This window comes from Haliotis asinina, chromosome 10 (genome assembly GCF_037392515.1).
Source record: "Haliotis asinina isolate JCU_RB_2024 chromosome 10, JCU_Hal_asi_v2, whole genome shotgun sequence".
In the NCBI taxonomy this organism is placed as follows: domain Eukaryota; kingdom Metazoa; phylum Mollusca; class Gastropoda; order Lepetellida; family Haliotidae; genus Haliotis; species Haliotis asinina.
This window is the reverse complement of record NC_090289.1, coordinates 24,160,654-24,184,161: the sequence shown is the minus strand read 5'-3', so window position 1 is coordinate 24,184,161 and position 23,508 is coordinate 24,160,654. Positions and strand designations below refer to the sequence as shown.

Sequence of the window (23,508 nt, the reverse complement as noted above, 5' to 3'; positions counted from 1 at the left end):
GTCTTTTTTGTGGCTATCAACCTGTGAAGATCCTGACTACAGTGGATCTTCAGCAATCCATTCTTGTCTTAAGAGGTGACTAATGGGATCGGGACATCAGACTTGCTGACTTGTTTAGTAAATGTCATCATGTCCCAGTTGTGTTAATTGATGCTCATGCTGTTAATCACTGGATAGTCTGGTCCATGTTCCATTATTTACAGACTACTGCCATATGGCTGGCATATTGCTGATTGTGGCATAAAACTAACTCAGTACCTCACTCACTCTGACGCTCTACGCAGTTGGTATACACAATGTGTGTTTAGTCTGTTTGGCTCAAAAGCGGACCGATGAATTGCAATGTAACTCCAAACTAATAAGCATAACATATACTCAATGAAACGCTGATCATAATTAAAACATCATACCAACTCTGTGAGGTTTTTGCAGAATATTGTTCTATAGGCCAAACAGACTATAGTGCCGACTGCCACTTGTCAGACTTTCATATTGTGGAAGCTGGCAAAGGAGGTTAGATTGCTGACTGATTTCTTGTGATTAGGTGCCTCAATCTGAGAGTGTGTTTTCAAATCCCAGATGGAATTAAAAAAAAATAAGTACAAGAATCTGTATTTTACAGGAAAGGTTTTATGCCAAATATAACGTAATGTTTTCTTTGGCCACTTTGTAAAAAGATCTTGTGTATTTTCCTTAACAGAACCTATTTGTTGAGCTTATTTTTATCATTGAATGATATAAAATATGATTATTAGATAACATTCTGAAAATATGGTCATTTGTTTCAATTTCCCAAAACAGATATTCTCCAAATAATTAAGGCCACTATATGGTTGGGTCATCTAGTGATTAAAGTGTTTGCTCGCCAAGCTGAAAATTCTGGGTTCTACTACCCACATGGATACAATATGTGAAGCCCATTTCAGTTCCCCATCCGTCACATTACAGGAATATTCCTGAAAGTGGTGTAAAACGATACTCACTCACTGTATACTTTCATATATACATATGAATCAGTAATCTGCTCAGGTCAGCTAGTGTAAGTTCTGTTGAGATATATGGAAGAAATAGAATACTACAGATGAATTGACAGCTGAAACGTAAGAGGTGGAGTTCACAAAACTGATGGCATCCTTTGTTGGTAAAAGAAAGAATAACATCAAAACATTACCTTACGGGGTGAGACATTTTCTTGAAGTCAATTTGCCTTTTGTATTCAACACCTGGGTTTGAAGAAGTTAACCAAGCCCCAGGTATGTCGGAGTATGTTCTGTGTTGAGCTATTGATTTCCCAATGTAATTTGCTATTTGTCAATCATTTATCACACTTGGGATCTGGGCACTTCCAGTCTCTGATGGTTCCCATTCTAACTACTGCAGAGAGACCTATTTAGTTCTCCATAAGTAGGTGATAAGAAATAGTTTTCTGTGACTACATTGTAAAACTGTTAAAGTTCAGGCCCTCTTATAACATGATACGTGTACAAGGAGTTCAGGCCCATGTTATTACACTTAGCAGGAGTTCAAGCCCATGTCAAAGCACTATAAAGGATTCATGCAACTGTGATGGACGTATTGAATGAAAACAGAATAGGATGTTTTAAATTATTTAATTTATGTTATTTAGATCAATTAAAATATATCAAAGGCTAATAGCAAAACTATTTTCTTCAAATATTCAGATATGAATTCATATAGTCGATGGAATTCAGCTATCAAAATATTCTCATGTTAATTCAAATTCATCTTTCAAATTTTGGCAGCTTCAAAAGAAATATAGATCATATCCTTTAGTTTAAACCAATTTACATATCTACTATATCTGTGATTTGTTGGTGTCAAAATAATGTTTTGAGGTCAATGTATTTAATCTGCAATAAAAGCCCCTTGATAAATTTTTAGTTTTCTTTTTGCTTTGTCATTCTCATGTCTGATCTTCACAGTCTTTATTAAGTTTGACAGTGCACATATCCTGATATTGTTTGGTTCATTATGTTAACACACTAATCAGGGCTTCAGATAAGAATGGATAAGAAATGTGCACAATACTGTAGGAAATATTTAGCAGATACACAGCACAGCAATTTTGTCTGGTCTTAGAATTGTTTATAAACATGTTTATCTAAAACATGTCTGTCTGATTTCAATCAGTGGCTCTTTTAATTTTTGATATCTATCTTTGATAGCAACACATTGAGATATCCCTTGTCATGTTTTGGCAGCACAGAAACATATTACAAGTTACAAGACAGTGCCTTGATGACTTGTAAACAGTCAAGTGACCCAACTGCTACATGAATATTGAACAAACTGCTTACTTAAGTATCATTCATTCGTCTTGTCGTACTCACACGCCATTAATTCCATTCATTACTACAGTAAATGTGCTCTTTTTTCCCAATTTTTCCAGTACTTCGATATTGAAAAAATAAGGAGTACATATTCCTGATCTTGAAAAATTATCTGGAGCCCTGCCACAACAGTAACTAATGCAGTTGTCAGAGGACCACTTGTCTTAAATGAAAATGATGGGAAGAGATTAGTGTAAACATTGTTAGCTGAACATCAGTACACAAAGATGTAGAGACTTCTCACTTGAGAACAATTAAATGTCTCGATAATGCCCAAATACATTTTTGTTATGTATTTGTGAATCCTGCCAACTCCTACACAAGTATATGTGGAAACAGTATTCTGAGTTGTTATGAATTGTTTCCTCTCCTGAATGTACACTTGTCGTTTGATGACAAACTCAGTGTGATGCTAAAGGTAGTACCTTCAGTTGTATGACCCAGTACCTTCAGTTGTATGACCTAGTGCTGAAGGCACAAATAATACCTTGAGTTGTATGACCTAGTGCTGAAGGCACAAATAGTACCTTCAGTTGTACGACCTAGTGCTCAAGGCACAAATAGTACCTTCAGTTGTACGACCTAGTGCTCAAGGCACAAATATTACCTTCAGTTGTACGACCTAGTGCTAAAGGCACAAATAGTACCTTCAGTTGTACGACCTAGTGCTAAAGGCACAAATAGTACCTTCAGTTGTACGACCCAGTGCTAAAGGCAGTCAGATAAGGCAGTTGTACATGAACAAGATGATCAACGTTATTTTTCACAGTATTTTAACATCTTGTTGAATCTTGATTTGCCTGCACCCAGGAGAGAGTGAGAATGGTTTTACACCACTTTTAGCAAAATTCATCAACATCACATCGGAGGACATCAGAAATGGGCTTTGCACATTGTATCCATGTGGGGAATTGAACCTAGGTCTTTGGCGTGACAAGTGAACACTTTAACCACAGGTCTACCCCACCACCCCTCTTGTAACAAAGAAACTTTGTGCTATGTTGGTTTATTCATGGTGACACTTCACCATCTGGTCAAATAAACACCTTTCTTAAACCAACAGATATCTTTAAAGTCACCCATCTATAATCAGGTTTGGTTAAAATCCACATAAATACCCATTATTAGTCATTGTATGATGTGAGTTATCAGTTAACAATGTCCCGATCTGAATGCAGTAATTACAAGCTACATGTACAATGACATGACCTGGACAGGGCTATGGAGCAGTGTATGTTTGAGACCTGGGCCTGCAGAGTGTTTACAGCACCCCAGTGTAGTGTTCTCCTGGTGTTTAGCCAGTAGTTACTGGGCTGTAAATCTCCACTCTCACTGCAGTACAGGATCATATAGGAACTGTTTCACTTTGCAAGCGAGTTCTCTCAGATCTGTTTTGCCATTCCCCAATGTCATGTTCTGTGATTTTTATTTCCATGAGAGCGCTTTTGGTCCCAATGTGTGAGTATCAGTCTAAATATTTATTCTCTGTTTTATCTTCACTTTACATACTTAGTATTTACTATTGTGTTGGGACATGCTATTTTCATGTGTTATAAACCTCTATGATAGTTCCTTCCTGCAAACGTATAAAGACCGACTGACATTAACAATGTTTTATGTTCCAAGAGTATGGTTTGTGCTGGTTGTTTGGTTGGTTGGTTGTTTGGTTTAGCCCACTGGAAGTCCAGGTTCCAATCCAGGGGTTTTTGATATGGCAAAGGGACTGTACATTAAAAATATATATAATAAAATATGAAATGTCACTGTTTTCCCTGATTACCAATACAAAGTCACAATTCCAATCAAAGTCAACCCAGGGTCTCAACCAACACTGAGAAAAGGCAATACATACTCCCTTTAATGCTGCCAGTAGATGTGAGAACAGACAGGACAGTACACAGTGGAGGTAGCCTCCCTTTAATGCTGCCAGTAAATGGGTGAGAACAGACAGGACAGAACACAGTGGAGGTAGCCTCCCTTTAATGCTGCCAGTAGATGTGAGAACAGACAGGACAGTACACAGTGAAGGTAGCCCCCCTTTAATGCTGCCAGTAAATGTGAGAACAGACAAGACAGTACACAGTGGAGGTAGCCTCCCTTTAATGCTGCCAGTAGATGTGAGAACAGACAGGACAGTACACAGTGGAGGTAGCCTCCCTTTAATACTGCCAGTAGATGTGAGAACAGACAGGACAGTACACAGTGGAGGTAGCCTCCCTTAATGCTGCCAGTAAATGGGTGAGAACAGACAAGACAGAACACAGTGGAGGTAGCCTCCCTTTAATGCTTCTAGTAGATAGGTGAGGACAGACAAGATAGTACATCATTGCTACTTTTATTGTAGATCAACAAACAAATGAATGGAAAAAAGAAGAACCAATATGATTCAGCACCTCCTTCATATACAGTTTTCTTTTTTGAATTTAGCATTTGAAAGAAAGAAATCAGCCTAAATTCTAAGTCTAAGTAAATTTAGTCTCAGTAATATTTGTTACACTCGTACACTGAGTCCTAGTAGGAGGTCGAGTCAGGTAACCTTTTGAGCAACCTATGATCATGCAATCAAATGTGACATGGCCAACGGATTTAACCAGTCAGAAAACTGTTTTCGGTTTTGCAGGACTTACAGAATTCCCCAGTCACTGACACTGATCCCACAACAAACGAAAATCCACATAAAACACAGATATTTGACCTGCTTAGGGTGTTCTGATAACATGCATGGTTGCCATTAGTTAATATTTCTGCAAGCTGACATCCTTGAATGTTGACAAAAAACACTATTTTCCGCAACTGTTTACTCACTGTCAACAGTTTTGTAGCATGCTCCATGTGCATCACCCAGAAGTGATCATATGGAAAACAGCAATCAGAGTCATTCGGGTACAAACCTTTTTGAGGTTAAAATTAAAAATTATGTGCAAATGTCTACTTTTCCAATTTCTGATTGGTTAATCTCAAAGGTTACCCGACGCGACCTTCTGGTAGAGTTTGTAACAACTAATACTGAGACTAAGTTTACTTGGACTGCCTAAGTAATAATTCTTACTTTTAATCTACACCCCATTTCTCCTGTTGTTCTTGCTCAAAACAGCAATTTCTACCATCTATTTCTCATGCCTGCCATATTAGCATCAGGATCTGTCAACAAGTGGAATGATGGGACCAAGAGCTTACTGTGTAAAGAAACCAAGGTTTGAAGTTTATTACAAACCCATAGCTACATTTAACCCCCTTGGCCTGACAAGACTTGGACCTTCAACTGACAGATATGTAAATATGTCTGTCATACAATAATCCATGTGAACACATTCTGATGTGCATTGGCAATAGGATGATCATCAATCATCACTTAACAGCGTGAGCTGCTTGACAGGCTCGAACTGATTTGATTGACACATGAAATTAATGCTGTAATTGACTGCTATTGACCGTTCTTTATTCTTGAGTCAGAAATACACTCAAATACTATTTCTCATAATCTATCGATAGGAAATCAATAAAAGTCAAAGAGGTCCTGTGAGGGTTGAGACTGTGGCATGTTCTGATTTGAGTTTTGTCTCTCTGTCTCATTTCTCCCTCCCTCTCTCTCCCAGTACTGCCCCATATTACTTTGTTTAATGATATATCATATCTTTATTAATACATTATCAAGTGCCTTGTTACTGTCAAAGTTTGACTGTGTAAATATTGTTGTGGACCTGTTGAACCCAGACAGGGCCTCTCCTGACATGTGCTTCAAGGGTGCTTTGCTTGCCACAGAGGTGTGAGAAGATTTCCTGATACACACCTTATTGCCAGCAATTGCTTTTGCACAGATATCGATGCTGATTAAGGTTAGTGGGAAAACTCACAAAGGCGTTACACTAGAGAACATGATCGGTATCCTTGTGGTTAAAAAATTTGCTTGTCACACCAAAGATCCATGTTCAATTCCCCTCATAGGGACACTGTGTGAAACCCATTTTTTCTGTCCCTTGCGGTGATACATATACAGTAATATTCGTTTATAACGAACTCAAAGGGACTGTTGTTTTCAGTTCGTTGTAAGCGAAGTTCGTTCTAAGCAATTCAGGAATGTTCGTGAATATTCGGAAATGACCAAGAATCGTCACCACGCCACTGGTTTTAAGACAAAACCAACGAACATGTAATTGTCATGGATCATTCACTTCATCATCGATCATGTATTTTATTATGCATCTTTAACAAAATCGGAAATTTCGTGCTTCTGTGACGTCAGCCAATCATCAACTGACTTGGTGTCAACAGACGAGCTTTCTCTGTGTGTCATGGCTGAACATATCCCTCGTCGCTTCTTAAATCTCTCTAACCATGACTGATTGGCCTTGAAATCTGTATGACCAAGTCTGCTGTCATGTCAGTCTTGGATTTACCGCCTGCATCTACAGCTTGGAAGATTTGGTATTTTGTGTCAAGATCTAGAGCTTTGCGTTTCCTTGACAAGCCCTTCCATGCTGACTTGAAAGAAATACTTCCCAGATCGCTATTTATGCCTTGACAATGTCAACAAGATTCACAAGATTAAATAAATGATAACATTTCACAGGTAAGTTTATTTTATTATCCCCTTGATCCCCTGTGAGGAAGCCTGTTTGTTTTCACAAGCTAACTGGTGACACGTGAGATGACACGCGAGTGGATTCGGATCAGCTGTTCGTTATAAATATGTGAATTAACGCGTGAAACAGCACAGAGGGCCCATCAATTTGTTCATTGTAACAGATAATTCGTACTATCAGTGTTCGGTGTATACGGTAGTTAATTCATAACAACATATAGGAAAGCAGTCGGGACTTCTGAATTTGTTCGTTGTAACCGGCAATTCGTTCTAAGCGTGTACGTTATAAGTGAACTTTACTGTACTTTTTTTTACATATTCTTGCTGTTTTCTTAATTGTCTGAATATTGTCTTCTTAGTCCTCTGTCTTTCTCTCCTTTTACATTTTTTCACCAAAAGGCATGTGAAATATTCTAAATACTTTCAAAATGCAATGTGAATAAATAGTTGTCAGTTTTGTTTGCATCTGTTAACTTGGAGGAAACTTATTTGAAGTATTGATTTGATTCTTGTGATTTCTAGAAGGATACACTATGATAACTGGAATTTTCTTCAACACTGACTTTTCTGATTACTTTTAAACACCTACATGAAAAGATACACAAAAGCATTGTTTGTCACGATAATGTTTAATATATTAAAAAAAACTAATTATATTGATTCAATAACATATGTCATATTTAGGATCACACTTTCTTAGTAAAGTACAAATTCTAGTAGATTTTGGGTTAAGTCCCATCCAGGATTTGAACCCACACCATCAGAGTCAGGCACCTAATCGCCAGCAAATAAAGTCAGACGCCTGCCTGCTCAGCCACCGTGACTTCCACCTGCACATTATGCTAGTGCAGTCTCTCCAGTCAAAGCTGCCTAGCCCATACTAGAATTTGTACTTTACTAAGAAAGTGTAATCCCAAGTATGACATATGTTACATCTGACCACTTTCTAAATGGCACAGTGTGATCACATTACAATAAGTGTAGCAACACTGTTTGGCTCATCTATAGTCTGGAGAGACTGCACTACCATAAAGTGCACATAGCCAGTCAGCACTACAATTTGTTACCTGTAGATGACTGTCAATAAGTGTAGCAGCCCTGATTGGTTCAGCTATAGTCTGGAGAGAAGGTACTACCATGAGACCATAAGATGCATGTGGTCTGTCAGCACTACAATGTGTGACCTCGACGAGTGCACTCACAGTAATGCTCAAATTCGTTAGTTTCACCAGAAACTGGATTGATTGACAAGACTTTGTTCACAAGGAAACCTAAAATCTTGTGCCTCTGAGAAACACAGCATGTAATACCACCATGAACAGGTAGGCAAAGCATGGTTTCTAATGCCTCAAACATTTCATTGTAATAGTACATAAGTATTTTTCTGTTGAATGTGCAGCCTTACAAAAATACTGATTTGTCATTTCGTGCACATACTGAAGATCCAGTCATACTGATAGTATCTTCAGACAGATGTTTAATGTCTCAGTCATTGTGTACAATAGATGATATTATTCCTTGTCATAACCAACAATGGAAGGATATTATAATCTGATCATCTAATCATTTGCTAGTAATCTCTCCAAGTTATCATGTCCTCGGTTGAACAGCAAAGTAACACTGAGGATCATCAAACAGCAAGGGTACTCAATCTAAATTTGGTTTTTCATGCCCCCTCAGTGTGAACTTCGTAATCCTTCCCTTCTAGGTTTGTCATTGTTTACCTGTGACACAGCTCTGAGATTCCTCCAAGAGATACTCACAGTTCACCTTGGTACAGGGGCACACAGTTCTAGGTTGTGCTGCTCCATGTAAAACAATCATAGTCCAGTAGGTCATGTAATAGATGCGACATCGATGTAATAAAGATATAACTGTTTGGTATTGATCCCATAAACAGCTTTTTTTGTTTTCTAAGAAGGATTAACTTTAATAAACTGCATATATTGATATAATGCCTTATTGATTGAAAATAACATTGCCTAGCATTCCCCCAAACACGCAAACATTTGGACTGGAGTTTGTCAATATGTGAGTACTTATGTAAGTCAAATGTAACTGCTATTCATTCGGCACTCTGTCATGAATGTGGTGGTTCGCTCACACAATGTGTTAAAAGTAATTTTAGTGACTCAAGCATATAGTTTAAGATTACATTCTGTGATTAAAATTAATGTCACCATGTCACCCTAATGTGTTTCCGCATCATACTTAGCATATGTTAGCGCTACAGGAAAGGCATGGACACCATTGTCATATCCAGCTTGTCTTGCCTCTCTTGATTTTCACTAGTCTCAGTCAAGTGCCTATATCAACACTGATGTTCTATTGTACATCTACCTTACAAAGAAACTCACTGAACCATGTTTTATTTATGCTATACAATATCTAGGATGAAAATACATGCTGAGCAAAAAATTGCTAAATTGTATTCATGCAGGTTTTTATCTGTTAAGATCCAGCTTAGAACTGGTCTTCAAGAAATGGTTGGTTGAAAGATTGGTCGGTCAGACTCACTGACTTGACTGTCACATGGCCTCACATCCTAATTTCATAGGTCTGTGTTGATCACCTGATTGTCTGACTTGTATATTTACATAGTGCTGAAATATAGCTGGAATATTGTTGAGTGTGCGTTAAACAACAAACAAACAAATCATGCAGAATTTCTGCAAGGTGAAAAAAAATCTTCAGTCACAGAAGTCACAGAGTCGTTGATTTAACCTCTGGTCCAGAGATCTGTGGTCTTCATTTAACCATTGGTCCATGTTTGTGTGGCCAGTATTTAGCCATTGGTCTATGATAGGTGACCTGCAGTTAACCATTGGTGTATGGTAGGAGAGCTGCATTTAACCATTAGTCCATGGTAGGTGACTTGGAGTTAACCATTGGCCCATGGTAGGTGACCTGCATTCAACCGTTGGTCTATAGTTCTCTGGCCTTAATTTAACTTCTGGTCCAGAGGTCTGTGGCCAACTGTTAGCAGTTGGTGACAATCTGTGTTAATTGACACAGACACACACTTGTAAATAATCCCCACAGTTTGTTGCAAGTGATAAACACCATATCATTCTCATCACCAAGGTAAAAGCACATAATATTTTACCAACAAAAACAATCATACATATTTCAGTTGTACAGATCTCAATTTTCTTCTCAAATGTGAAACCCCACAAAGTTCAACAAACATTGTAAAAGTCAGGCTCAATTTTTGTTTTGTTCATAAAACCTTGTTAATACCGATTTTCTTTTAAGTCTCAGTGGGATTGCAGGGTAGCCAGGTGGTTAAAGCATCTGTTTGTCAAGCCAGAAACCTTGGTTTGATTCCCCACATGGGTACAATGTGTGAAGCCAATGTCTGGTTTCCCCAGCCGTAATATTGCTGGAATATTGCTAAACTCACTCACTCAAAGTTTCAGTAAGCTTTAGCTTGTTTAGCTGAAAGTGAGACATTTTTCTCAGAACTTCCCATAGTTCATCCTATCAACACTCCACAGTGTCTGCATACCCTGTACATGTATTTAAGTTAAAACTCCTACCTTCAACCAGTCTATGACAGTCCTGATTGAACACAGATCGAGTTGATTGAACTTACACATCTGCTGCCTTGGAAGGTGAATACGAAATGCAATGTCTGATTCCTCTAGGGTTCCTGTGAAAGTAATTTGAACACTTCAACTATGGTATTGCATGGAGTCATTCTGTGTGAAATCAATCACATCCAGTGTGACTATAGAACTCTGCCATGCTTCATAGTAACAACATGGGTTGTTTGTGAAAGCTTGAATCTCCACGCCTCTGTTCGGTCATACAATATATCTGTACTTCTGTTGACTTGGGATTAATAGTTGCTAGTACATTCAGATCTTTGCTGTTAGCTTTAGATTCATAACAGGTAATACATTGAATGGGATGAGCAGGTTTTCACTTTGCTATGGTCATCAAAGCTTACCCTCTCCTACTGTTGTTGTATATTGTGTAGAGACTTTTGTTTGTTGGTTTTTACATGACAAGTGTTTGATGAGACGGACTGTGAAAGTTTCCTGTCTGTGTGGTAGTGTTTGTTGCCAGTCTGTGTTAGTGTTTGTATCGGTGCTTAACTCTCCATGTTGTAATCACATCCAGTTAAAGTGTTCATCTGGAATTTGTATATAGCATTCTTGGTTAATAATGACATTGTTGATAATGTGTCTCAAATTATTGTTGATGTCACTGACATTCTTGTTAATGTCACTGACATTCTTGTTAATGTTACTGACAGTGTTGTAAACATCACTGAAAATGTTTTTAATGTTACTGACAGTGTTGTAAACATCACTGAAAATGTTTTTAATGTTACTGACAGTGTTGTTAAAGTCACAGACATTTAGTTACAGAGATATCAAACATGTAAGAAGCATACAGATTGTAATTATATGTTACAAAAGTCACTTTGAAATACTTTTTAACAGATTTAATGAAAAACTGAATATTGGAAACCAGTGTGGGTACTAGACTATGCTTTCATGAATTCTTCAATATGTTTTGTAGATTTGAACCAAGTTGTCTGCCAGTGTCCATAACTACTATTCCAGCAGTTCTACTATTCTATTGATTCTATTAAGCTCCAGTATATTTTGTCAATGTGTGCACTGAGAATTGTATTTTAACTTCAGCATTTATCTCTTTCATGTCAGATATAAAAGCCTGGTTTTATTTAAATTTGACATATCAAACACTATCATACCATAACTTCGGCAGATCCCATAATCCTGCACCGCAGATTATACAGGAATTCAGCAAACAAACAGTGGATATGTTGATAATGTTAGCTTTATACATTCAACTACTGGATTCCAATACCACTTGAAGACTAGGTGGATTCAAGTCCAATTGAATTCAGGCAGTGAAAGAGTTAATCCTAAAGTTCAAACATATCATACATAAAAACTGTCAGAGCATGTAATGTTTGTTTCTTGTCCGTCCCTGGAGTCTACTTGCAATATTGACTCAGCCTACATCTGGCAATACACACAGGAATATACTCAATGCGGACAACTACTGCCAGGGACTTCCACAGAAGGTTGGTTGTTTCTGTGATTTGATTATTTCATGTGATCTGTGATACAAATACAACTCTAGGTTTTGAAGTGGTATTCCAAATTGCATTTTTTTGGAAAGATAAAAAGCCTTAATTCAGTTTGGATGTGTTTGTGTTTCACGTTGGTGTTTTGCCTTTTACGTCAACTGAAATTCGCTTCTGCATTTAATCAAGACTGGGTATTATGTGACATTGATGTTGTTTATTTACATACCTAGAATGAAGGTAATCAACTGAAGGTGATTATTGCAATTCAGGCACAATTTCTTGTGAACACCTCATTCACTGCATCTGACTTCCCGATCCATCTAGCTGCCTCCTACATGAAACATATGAGTGTTGGTGTCAGGTCCCACTGAGGCCAGACATTACTGCAAGGATGCAGTGGTCTGTAATGACTTACTTGTTGTTCTACCAAGACAGGAATGGCTTTTGGACTTGAGCTGTTCTTCTTTCATAGCCATGTGTCAGTAGAGATACTGTAAATGGACCACAGTGTCATCCTACAGATGACATCCTTACCATGTCAGTTCACAACTCTTTGTAGACAGAATGTCCTACCTAAGATCAAAGTGAGTGAGTAAGTTTGGTTTTACATCGCTCTTTGCAATATTCCAGCAATATCACTGTTGGGTACACCAAAAATGGGATACACACATTGTACCCATGTGGGGAAATGAACCTGTGTCTTTGGCGTGACAAGGCTAAACACAAGGCTAACCCAGCTCTCTTCAAATCAGAAATATCATGGCTGCTCAGGATACTTACTGACAGTTTTGCACATGATATCTCTTTGGCAAATCAGAATTTCATGTTGGTTTAAATTATTGATATAGTTTATCCTATCACAATCTCAATATGTAGTTAGTGACATCCCTTTCATCAATGTGTTATGGTATATATGTCTGGATTTGTATTAAATGACAGCTGAACATTCTAAACTGAATATATAATCATTATTTATCCTGTCTTAAGAGGTGGCACATACTTATACTGAAGATGGAAAACTGTACATAACAAGACAAAGGGATGTCAGAAAATATTGAGCCTCACATGGACAATGCTGTAAGTGCAGCTGTTTTTATGTTATGCATATTTGTTTACTATGTACCCGCATCATGAGCCCCATTTTGTTTGACTTTTTATCTTGGTATACCCCCAAAATGCAAAATCTACAGTAAATGCATCACAATCATCAGGAAACAAAATATGCCTGAAACATTTTGTGTGTTTGAGGTCTGTAGAAGTCCGATAAAATACAACATATATTAAAGTGCATGAAAAAGCAATTTGAAGCTACAGTTGCTTGGTAAACTGACTTCCTCATTCATGTTTACTGAAAGAGCTTGTTTTGGAGACACTAACTTTTGTTAGACCCAGAGTAGGAGTGTAACGAATAACATTTGAGGCTAAGTTACTTAGACTGTTCTACATAATATCTGTCAATCTCAAGCAAATTGGTTGGGCATATACCAGTCTCATGATCCCCATTTTGTTCGATTTTAATCTTGGTACACAACCCCTCCAAAACCCCGACCCCCTAAATGCAAAATCTGCAATAATTGCATCACAAACTTCAGGAAATAGATATGCAAGAAGCATTTTGTGTGTTTGAGGTAGGTAGAAGTACATAAAAAAGCTATTTGAAACTACAGTTGCTTGTTAAAGTCACTCCACCCCCATTTGTATCTCGTGAACCACATTACTCACGTGTGAAACTTTGGATATGGCTTTACTAATGATCCCTTCACATTTAAAATGGTAACAAACATTGGACATTGAGACTAACTACTTTTGACATCCCCTCATTCACAGAACGACAAATAATTATATTAATCACCATATATTGGTATCAGGGTGTTATAGGAAAATACAGTATGCTTTTGAATTATATGGTTTGCAATGTTTGTTTCCTGCGATAGTAGATATAGATAATATAAGAAGTTTTGTTACTATCAGTATTGCCAAAAAAAATGTCAGGATTAAGAGCGGCATCTTGAAATATTTTGAATCAGTCACATCAGCCATATATTCAAACACATTCAATTAATCCTGCAGTTATTGTTCATGTGATCAAAGCAGGTCGGCGTATTGAGACAGGTCGCTGGGTCCAACTCTTTACCCACTTGTCCCAGGTTACATCCAGGTGTAACCCTTTAGATCCTCTCAGTGGCAGTCAATGTGAGAGTAGCTCCTTGCTCCACACACCATGGTCACTATGTCCTTTTTATCAGCATGGCAAACACAAAACTTTCTGTATCATTAACGTTTGTATCAACACTGGGGTATGTCAGATTTATAATATACAACACATTGGTATATGTTATTGAGTGTAACATAAAACTTCCTTGGCCAGGTATATAGCGTAGTTTTAATTACCTCCCTCTCTGGCTTTATGGAATGGTATTGCATGGTTGTATTGAAGTGGTAGACACTGGCTGACCTATGCTGGAGTGTCTTCATGAGTGGTCTGTTGGTAGTTGTATCTGTGTCCAGGAGCTCAGGGTTCAAAATTAACAGTTTGATGGAGCAAATTTGCTATTCAAAATCCTTTTTCGCCACCTGCTGAACACAAACAGTAGCAACAATTTGCTACTTGGCATTTTTTAGTGAAACCGCTTATGTTCATCAATTAGCCGTCATCTTCAAAGGAAAGATCTCCACTTGTGCACTTTCACTTGTAAACTAACTATTACTGGTATTTTAACTTCCCCAAATTGCTCATAATAGCTTTTCTTGGTTATGCTTCAGAATGCTCGCATAATTGCAACAGAGAACCAGTCAGCTCAGTGCTCATGTACAGAAGTATAACACTACTGCTTCACATGTTTGATAATGGAAATTCATCAGTTCCTGAAACGTAAGGGTGAAAAATGCCGTCTGCTAAGGGACCGTACATAATTTATCACTAGGGATGGGCGATGAGGATTGTTATTTTTTTTCTGTACAAATCTGGTAGCCCCCCCTTCAATACTTGGGACAAAACAAATAGCCCCCACCCACCCACTATAGTCTATGTACAAAACACATGACCCCACCCCCCCCACCCCCACCCCCCCCCTCCCCCCCAACAAAGTAAGGACTGGTACTGGCGAAACAAGGGTGATATCAACAGTTTTTGTCCATGTACAAAACAGCTGATCCCCCCTATAATCTGTGGACAAAAGGAATAACCCTCCCTGAAAATCCTCATCACTCCCCCCTGGTGATAAATTATGAACGGTCCCTAACACAAGTAAAGGTATTACTTTTGCATTGCTTTAAAAAATCCAATATGCAGAGGTACCTAACATGCTATGAACTGATTATGTAATGTATTTTTGCAGTAAGAAAAATTGCTGCTACCAGATTTTGCTACCTATTTTTAAACCAGATAGCATGTACTTGGTAAAAGAACTCATTTCAAACACTTCAGGAGCTGCTTGGTCTTAACTAATATGTAGTGTTTGGTCTTGTGTCGTTATTACCAATGTGGTGAATGTATGGGTAGGTGCATACGAATCTTGTACGTCACAGGATTGACCCATGTCGTAACGACTTGACCTGTGATTCTAACAATTTGATTCGATAACCGATGACCTCTCAGTGACGTCACGTTGTTTCAGAACTACATTCCCATTCATAACAAACACATGAATTCATTCACTCTGCAACCTATGTGCATTGTGGGAATGTAAACATTGTGAAAGTTGCTGTGTCACTGTTTCACTGTCAGTCGAACTGAGGTACTATATCCATTGAAAAAACATAAGCGCAATGTTTCCGCCAGTGATATTAGCTGAATGAAGCAACTGCAAAGCAAGAAACGGGGTGCTATGGAGTAGGTTACAGTTTTGAGGGTGTTCGAGGCGATGGCAACTGATCATGATTTGCATCTTGACGTCGGGTACCAAGGGTGCAGACATAGTGACGTCATTACAGTGTGACAGTCATGCTAACTAAAAGTGTTCTACAGTACAGAATTCTTCTGCAACCTCTTTATGAAACCGGTTTCAGTTTGGAACCATAAAAATGACAAAAATCAGCTATTTTGTCAATTTAATGCATGTTAGACTTGGATAATAAATAAAATACCACACTGGGCCTCATTACATACAAATTATACGAAACATACAATTCGCTTGGTCAGATACCATTGGACAGACATTTGTTACATATAATTTGTATATAATGAGACCAAGTGTAGTATTCTCTGTATATCTCTAGCCAGATTTGTACCATCTAATGTTGACAGCCAATAACCTCTGTAGTGTTGACTGAGTAACAGGGAATGCATTAGAGAGTTTACGGCATTCACTGGATGAACTGCCTTCTTCCAATAAGTGCCCTTAACCAACTTCAAGATGAGTCTGCAAGTAATGGTTAAGTGCACCCCACACAGACAGAAAATTTAAATGACAGTCCCTATTTGTTGTTTATATTACATGGGAGTTTGGGCTCTCATAATACAGAAAAAAAGAAGAGGTATCATTAGTCCCAAAACTAATGTCTGTTTCATCAATATTTGAGTGAAGTATGTTTGGCGGTATCCATAAAAACAGATTTAACTCTTTGTGTATGGTTTTAATCAGTACCCCTAGCCTGTACAGGTGTTTACCTTTCTGCGAGTTTATTTGCATATAATTGTTTACCTCTTTATTCTTGTATATAGAATTATATTGGAATATTAGACTGAATTTACTTATATATAAGAGTTTTAATGTATGACAGTTAGGCATACTGAAAGAGTTTACCTTTGTGACAGTATATTTGACTAAAGGGGTTTACCTGTGTAACAGTTGACCTGAATAAAGGAGTTTACCTGTGTATCAGTTGACCCCAATGAAGGAGTTTACCTGTGTAACAGTTTTAACCTTAATGAAGGAGTTTACCAGTGTAACTGTTTACCTGAATGAAGGAGTTTACCTGTACAACATTTTATGTGACTGAAGAGGTTTACTTGTGTAACAGTTTACCTGAATGAAGAAGTTTGCCTGTACAACAGTTTACCTGACTGAAGAGGTTTACCTGTATAACAGTTTACCTGAATGAAGTTTTCCTGTATAGCAGTTTACCTGAATGAAGGAGGCAACTGGTATAACAGTTTACTTGACTGAAGACCTGTATAGACAGGTTATGAAACTCACAAAAGTCTGAGCCAGTCCACAGAGCTGGTCAGATGTAAAACTTGCCAACCCTGACCAAAACGTACCTGCTCAGAAAAAATACTTATTTACTGAGTAAGATAAAATCAAAACTTCTAAATACAGAAAAATAATACCTGTGCAAAAAAGAGAATTATCTGTATATTTCAACATTGTATATGGATTAATAATAACTTATTATCCAGAAATGTGATGAATATCTTCATATACATAACTAAATTTGAATTTGAGTATCTGGCTGTCTGTGTTGAATATAACCCCTCCCAGACAGCCGATCAAGCAGGTATTTTGAGCACTAGTATACGAAGTAATGATATATTGTGTTACATGTGTTTCAGGGTTAAAAGTTTGTCAGCCTGATCAAGTCTGATTATTCTCCATTAAACACAAAAACATGTGACAAACATGGTTCTATTTAATGATAATCATTGATCTGACTTAAAATACCTCTTTGTATCAAGAAATCTTCATCCTTAGGCCAGACAAAACTATGTAACAAACTTGGTTCTATTTAATGATAATCATTCTTGAAAAAATATGACAGGCCTATCCGTGAAACAAGAAATAAAATTGGTCTTGCTTTGTTATGTTATTATATGAACATAGCCCTGCAGTGGAGAATTAATATGGGGTGATTCAGTCCAAACAATGACATAATGTATGTAAAACATGTTTAATGCACCTTCAGTGTATGTGTGATCAAGGGTCATGGCTGACTGACTATACCCCTATACAACAAGGGTTAACCTGTCGATAAGCGATTATCTGTACACTGGAGTTTACCTGTCTCTAAGGAGTTAACCTGTATAGTGAAGTTTACCAGTACATAGGACTTATACCTTAGAGTTTACCTGTTATTTTAGCTTTTAAGTTTACTGTTTACCTGTGTGTGCCTGTATGTAGGAGTTTACCTGGAAATGTACATTATGACACTGATTTTGAACCTCACTCACTCACTCACTCACTCACTCACTCACTCACTCACTCACTCACTCACTCACTCACTCACTCACTCACTCACTCACTCACTCACTCACTCACTCACTCACTCACTCACTCACTCACTCACTCACTCACTCACTCCAGTAAGACACTGCAAGGTAACCATCTACCTGCCTTCATGCCTCACAAATAATCCTCATTAAGAAACCTAATCCCAGAGTGGCACGTAGAATTAGCTACAATTCCTACTTGCCAAGTGAGATCGGTCAGCCACAAAGGTTATGCATTCATTTGGCCCTCTCCATAACCCACCATATATCACCAGGACTGGCAGCCATTAACATGAGTTACGAGGCGTTCAATACTGCAGCTGATTATCATATTTGTTATGATCTGAATGCCCTGACAGGCAAGGTTTACAACCCAGGTCTGCCAGACATAGCCTGGTGTAGGCTTGTATGAGTGAGACATGTTGTCTTCTTTATTCACTTCTAATCATCATTCATTCAGTGCCAGATCAGAGGTTATAGCTGTGGGATGAGGTGAAGCCAACAATAACATCAGGAGACATGCAGCTGTGCATTCCATTGGTTTGTTGGCACTACCCAGGAGTTCCCCATAGGAACTGTGAGCGAAGTGTTGGGCTGTAGTGAGATCTTTATCACAGTAAAACAGGTTGTTCTGCTTTAACTTTTAGGACACTGTGACAGTGACAGAAGAAGCTTCATGTTCTACAACATCGTCGTTGGTGAAAGTGTCAATAAGAGGGACATTTAATGTAGACAAAAGTCTAATAATCAAATCACTTTGTGGCCTAGGATAATGTAGTATATGAATAACTGAACAATAACACCTGGATATACACAACTAAGACATAATGAACACCTGTTGGATGTGTAAACAGCGTATAAAGGAACGACAACGTCACCGACGACAGTTACTCCACCATGTTGTGTAAGTGTATATGGCAGAGATGGAGGGGCACAATACAGGATTACTGTTTATGATTAGTGTTCATGACAGTAAAGAATGTATAGAAAGTTTAGGTGTTTGAGCATACATGCATGAGAAAATTTCGTCTCAGCAAGCATCAAAGAGCAAACTTGCACTGGTATAATTGTTCACTGCAATAATACCTAGACATGTGCAACAGGTGCCTACATCGCGATGGGTGAAATGACAACTGTTTTTTAGCTGTTTATATTATCATTTCATGAGGCAAGATTGCATGTTTTCTTGAAGCATTGTTGTGCCACCTTTGAGAAGTTTACGAGTAGGCCGACATTCATGATGTTGTATGTGACATGTCATTCCTGACTGGACATAGAATTACCTTCTGTGTCATACCATGATCCATGTGCTGATGGTTTCAGGATATTGATGTTCTCTGTTATCATTGTCCTTGCTGTGTTCTAGCTGCTGATGTGTTGAGGATATAGATGTTCTCTGTTATCATTGTCCTTGCTGTGTTCTAGCTGCTGATGTGTTGAGGATATAGATGTTCTCTGTTATCATTGTCCTTGCTGTGTTCTAGCTGCTGATGTGTTGAGGATATAGATGTTCTCTGTTATCATTGTCCTTGCTGTGTTCTAGCTGCTGATGTGTTGAGGATATAGATGTTCTCTGTTATCATTGTCCTTGCTGTGTTCTATCTCCTGATGTGTTGAGGATATAGGTGTTTTCTGTTATCATTGTCCTTGCTGTGTTCTAGCTGCTGATGTGTTGAGGATATAGACGTTCTCTGTTATCATTGTCCTTGCTGTGTTCTATCTCCTGATGTGTTGAGGATATAGATGTTCTCTGTTATCATTGTCCTTGCTGTGTTCTAGCTGCTGATGTGTTGAGGATATAGATGTTCTCTGTTATCATTGTCCTTGCTGTGTTCTATCTCCTGATGTGTTGAGGATATAGGTGTTTTCTGTTATCATTGTCCTTGCTGTGTTCTATCTCCTGATGTGTTGAGGATATTGATGTTCTCTGTTATCATTGTCCTTGCTGTGTTCTAGCTGCTGATGTGTTGAGGATATAGATGTTCTCTGTTATCATTGTCCTTGCTGTGTTCTAGCTGCTGATGTGTTGAGGATATAGATGTTCTCTGTTATCATTGTCCTTGCTGTGTTCTATCTCCTGATGTGTTGAGGATATAGATGTTCTCTGTTATCATTGTCCTTGCTGTGTTCTATCTCCTGACGTGTTTGGGATATCTATGATCTCTGTTATCATTGTCCTTGCTGTGTTCTAGCTGCTGATGTGTTGAGGATATAGATGTTCTCTGTTATCATTGTCCTTGCTGTGTTCTATCTCCTGATGTGTTGAGGATATAGATGTTCTCTGTTATCATTGTCCTTGCTGTGTTCTATCTCCTGACGTGTTTGGGATATCTATGATCTCTGTTATCATTGTCCTTGCTGTGTTCTATCTCCTGATGTGTTAAGGATATTGATGCTCTCTCTTATCATTGTCCTTGCTGTGGACTACAAGCTACAGCTCAGCATCAGTCAGGTGGTACCAGTCTAAACCACTTTCTGTCAGCACAGGGAATGATCCCAGTCACTGTTCATTTGGATACTCCAGATATGGCAGTAGTCTGTAAATAATCGAGTCTGGAACAGACGGTCCAGTGATTAACAGCATGAGCATCAATCTACGCAACTTGGATTTGATGATATGTGTCCGCCTTTACTCCATGATGAAATGTATTAAGATGGAGGAAGGCTGACATTGTAAGAACAGGGACTGTTTATGTTTATACTAGTAAACCCTTGCTGACAGATATGTTTGTATGTGCAGGTCTACACCAGCCTCATCCCGGGCTCACAGCAGTGGTGGAGGACGGATGAACAGACCCAAGACTGCTGCTGCTGTCTTGTCTCGGACAGAGTGAGTACAATCTATGTAAAATAAAGCAGGTCATATAGATAATATCCTGCATCTGTGAAAAATTAAGTTTAATTAGTAACAAAACAGTAACTAAGCTTGGTGAGTTAGTCCCACCCTGATGGCCAGTCCTACCTCCTCTGACGGCATTTATTGTTGTCCACAGCTGTGACCGGGTACTACAGGTGGAGCAGGAGCCGACACGCCGACACAACTTTGAGAACCATCTTCCCACCAAACGCAGCAAGCCTCCACCATGGCAGAAAAATATGGAGGTAAGAACAGAGTCATCAGGATGGATGTTGTCAGTGTCTATATGGATGTCCTGGTTTCCTTCATGATTCAGTGACGTGTTAATGATTGACCTCAACATTTCCTGAGGATTCTCCACAGTATTTAGTGATGATTGACCTCAACATTTCCTGAGGATTCTCCACAGTATTTAGTGATGATTGACCTCAACATTTCCTGAGGATTCTCCACAGTATTTAGTGATGATTGACCTCAACATTTCCTGAGGATTCTCCACAGTATTTAGTGATGATTGACCTCAACATTTCCTGAGGATTCTCCACAGTATTTAGTGATGATTGACCTCAACATTTACTGAGGATTTTCCATGGTATGTAGTGAGGATTGACCAAAATACTACATGGCTAACACTTTTACACTGATTGGGTGACTGGCCACAAAATTTGTTTTGTCTTCAAATGGATTCATTTGCATTAAAGCATGTTACTTCTTTGAAACAGTGAGATTTGTCAGCTTCTTGTTGTATAGTGCTGATACCTCACTATGTTTGTCCAGGCTCCCTTGGTGCCGTTTGTCGTGGGTCCGGGCTATATTCTGTCACGCAGCAAGAGCAAGTTTGCCGTCACACTCAAAGACGAGTTCTTCACCCCACCTCAAGACGAAAATCAAAAGTAGGTGTTCCTACTTTGCCAATTTTATTATCATAATCAAAAGGAAAGGAACATTGTTTTTTTCAATGATTTGCTGTGTTCTGGAGAGATAAAGTGTGCTATGTCTGAAATGAAATGTTTTGTGTTTTCAGAAAAAGACAAGGGGATATTGAAAGGTATGTAGATTTATAAGTCAATTCCAAATATATTACAGGATGTTTGAAACTGTTCAGTGAAAGAGATGAGGATTTGGACACTGTTCACCCCCTCCCCCTCTCTAGTCACCAATTCATCGCTACCATCTCATCCTCTGGTGCCCAAATTCTCTGATTGTCTCATTCCCACCCCCCTTGCACAAACTCTCTGATTGTCTCACCCTGTGTACCACTCACCCATTCACCTCCTACTATCATCTCACCCACTCATCCTGTGATGCCACATGGCTGTTCCAGGGACACCCTGATAGCCCAGCTCCAGCAGCAGATATCCGACCTGACATTGTACCTGGAGGAGGAGAGACTCAACCACAAGCAGACCAAACATAGGGTAAACTCCCACGTCCTGCACCATGCAGTCCTATATATGTTCATTGTATTCTTATTCTGAAGTGTTAAGTTGTGAGCATCTCAGTTCCATGAATGACACTAAACATTTCTACATTCAGATGTACGGGAAGATCAACCAAAAATGTGCAGCAACATTGGTGATTGGAAATATTGTTGACTGGAAAAAGTATTAATGATTATTAATATGAAAATTGTGTCACCAATGGTATCATGCATAAACCTTTACCATGACATAAATTCTTGTTTACTCACACAATACACAAAGACCATTTTGTTAGTAATCCATGCATTTTAGTATATAACCACTCACCAGTTATGTGAAATGTGTGCATTTTATTTCAAAGTTACATCTCTAATATTTATTTATAATCGATTGATTATTAGCATATGATTATCAGTCTCTATGATCTATAGGTGACATGTTTTCAACAAAAACATTGCTGATACCAAACACAAAATGTTTCTTCAATGATTTACTTTCATGTATGACTTGTATGTTAATTAATTGCACCACTTGTTTTCAATGTTATTAGGACTGGAATGGGTAAGAAAAATTGGAATCGAGTACCTGGTAGTGTCAGGAATACAGTGCTTTTATCAACTTTTTGAAGATTCAATCATGATTTGACAGAGATTATTACAGAAAACTTGAAAGGGTGACCTTAGACAGTATGTGACATGTGACTGTGTTTGTCTGTGTGACCTGTGACCTTTTCTAACCTAAGGCACTGTGTAACACATGACTCTGTGACCTGTGACAGTGTGTGACACATGTCTATATGACCTGTGACATGTGGCAGTATGTGACCTGTGACATGTAGTCTGTGACCAAATGTGATTTGTGACCATATATGAGCATATGTGACCTGTGACAGTGTGTGATCTGTAACTGTGATCTGTGACCATGTGTGATCTGTGACAGTATGTGATCTGTGACCACATGTGATTTGTGACCATATATGACCATATGTGACCTGACAGTGTGTGATCAGTGATCTTTGACTATTTGTGACCTGAGACAGTGTGTGATATATGACCTTGTGTGGCATTTTATAGTGTGTGAC

General features: G+C 38.4%; 1 protein-coding gene across 4 annotated transcripts in view; it reads left to right on the top strand.

Moving 5' to 3' along the window:
* Positions 1 to 23,508, top strand: part of LOC137298185 (flagellum-associated coiled-coil domain-containing protein 1-like) — a 37,840-nt gene that overhangs the window by 4,126 nt on the left and 10,206 nt on the right. For 2 of the 4 annotated variants that reach the window (XM_067830339.1, XM_067830340.1), the window contains exons 3-7: positions 20,890 to 20,979; positions 21,143 to 21,251; positions 21,784 to 21,899; positions 22,031 to 22,054; positions 22,331 to 22,424. In XM_067830339.1, coding sequence (XP_067686440.1) covers positions 20,890 to 20,979; positions 21,143 to 21,251; positions 21,784 to 21,899; positions 22,031 to 22,054; positions 22,331 to 22,424 — 433 coding nt within the window. Of the gene's footprint in view, positions 1 to 11,846; positions 11,996 to 18,495; positions 19,054 to 20,889; positions 20,980 to 21,142; positions 21,252 to 21,783; positions 21,900 to 22,030; positions 22,055 to 22,330; positions 22,425 to 23,508 lie in introns of those variants that run through there. The other 2 variants (XM_067830342.1, XM_067830341.1) reach the window with 2 other exon arrangements.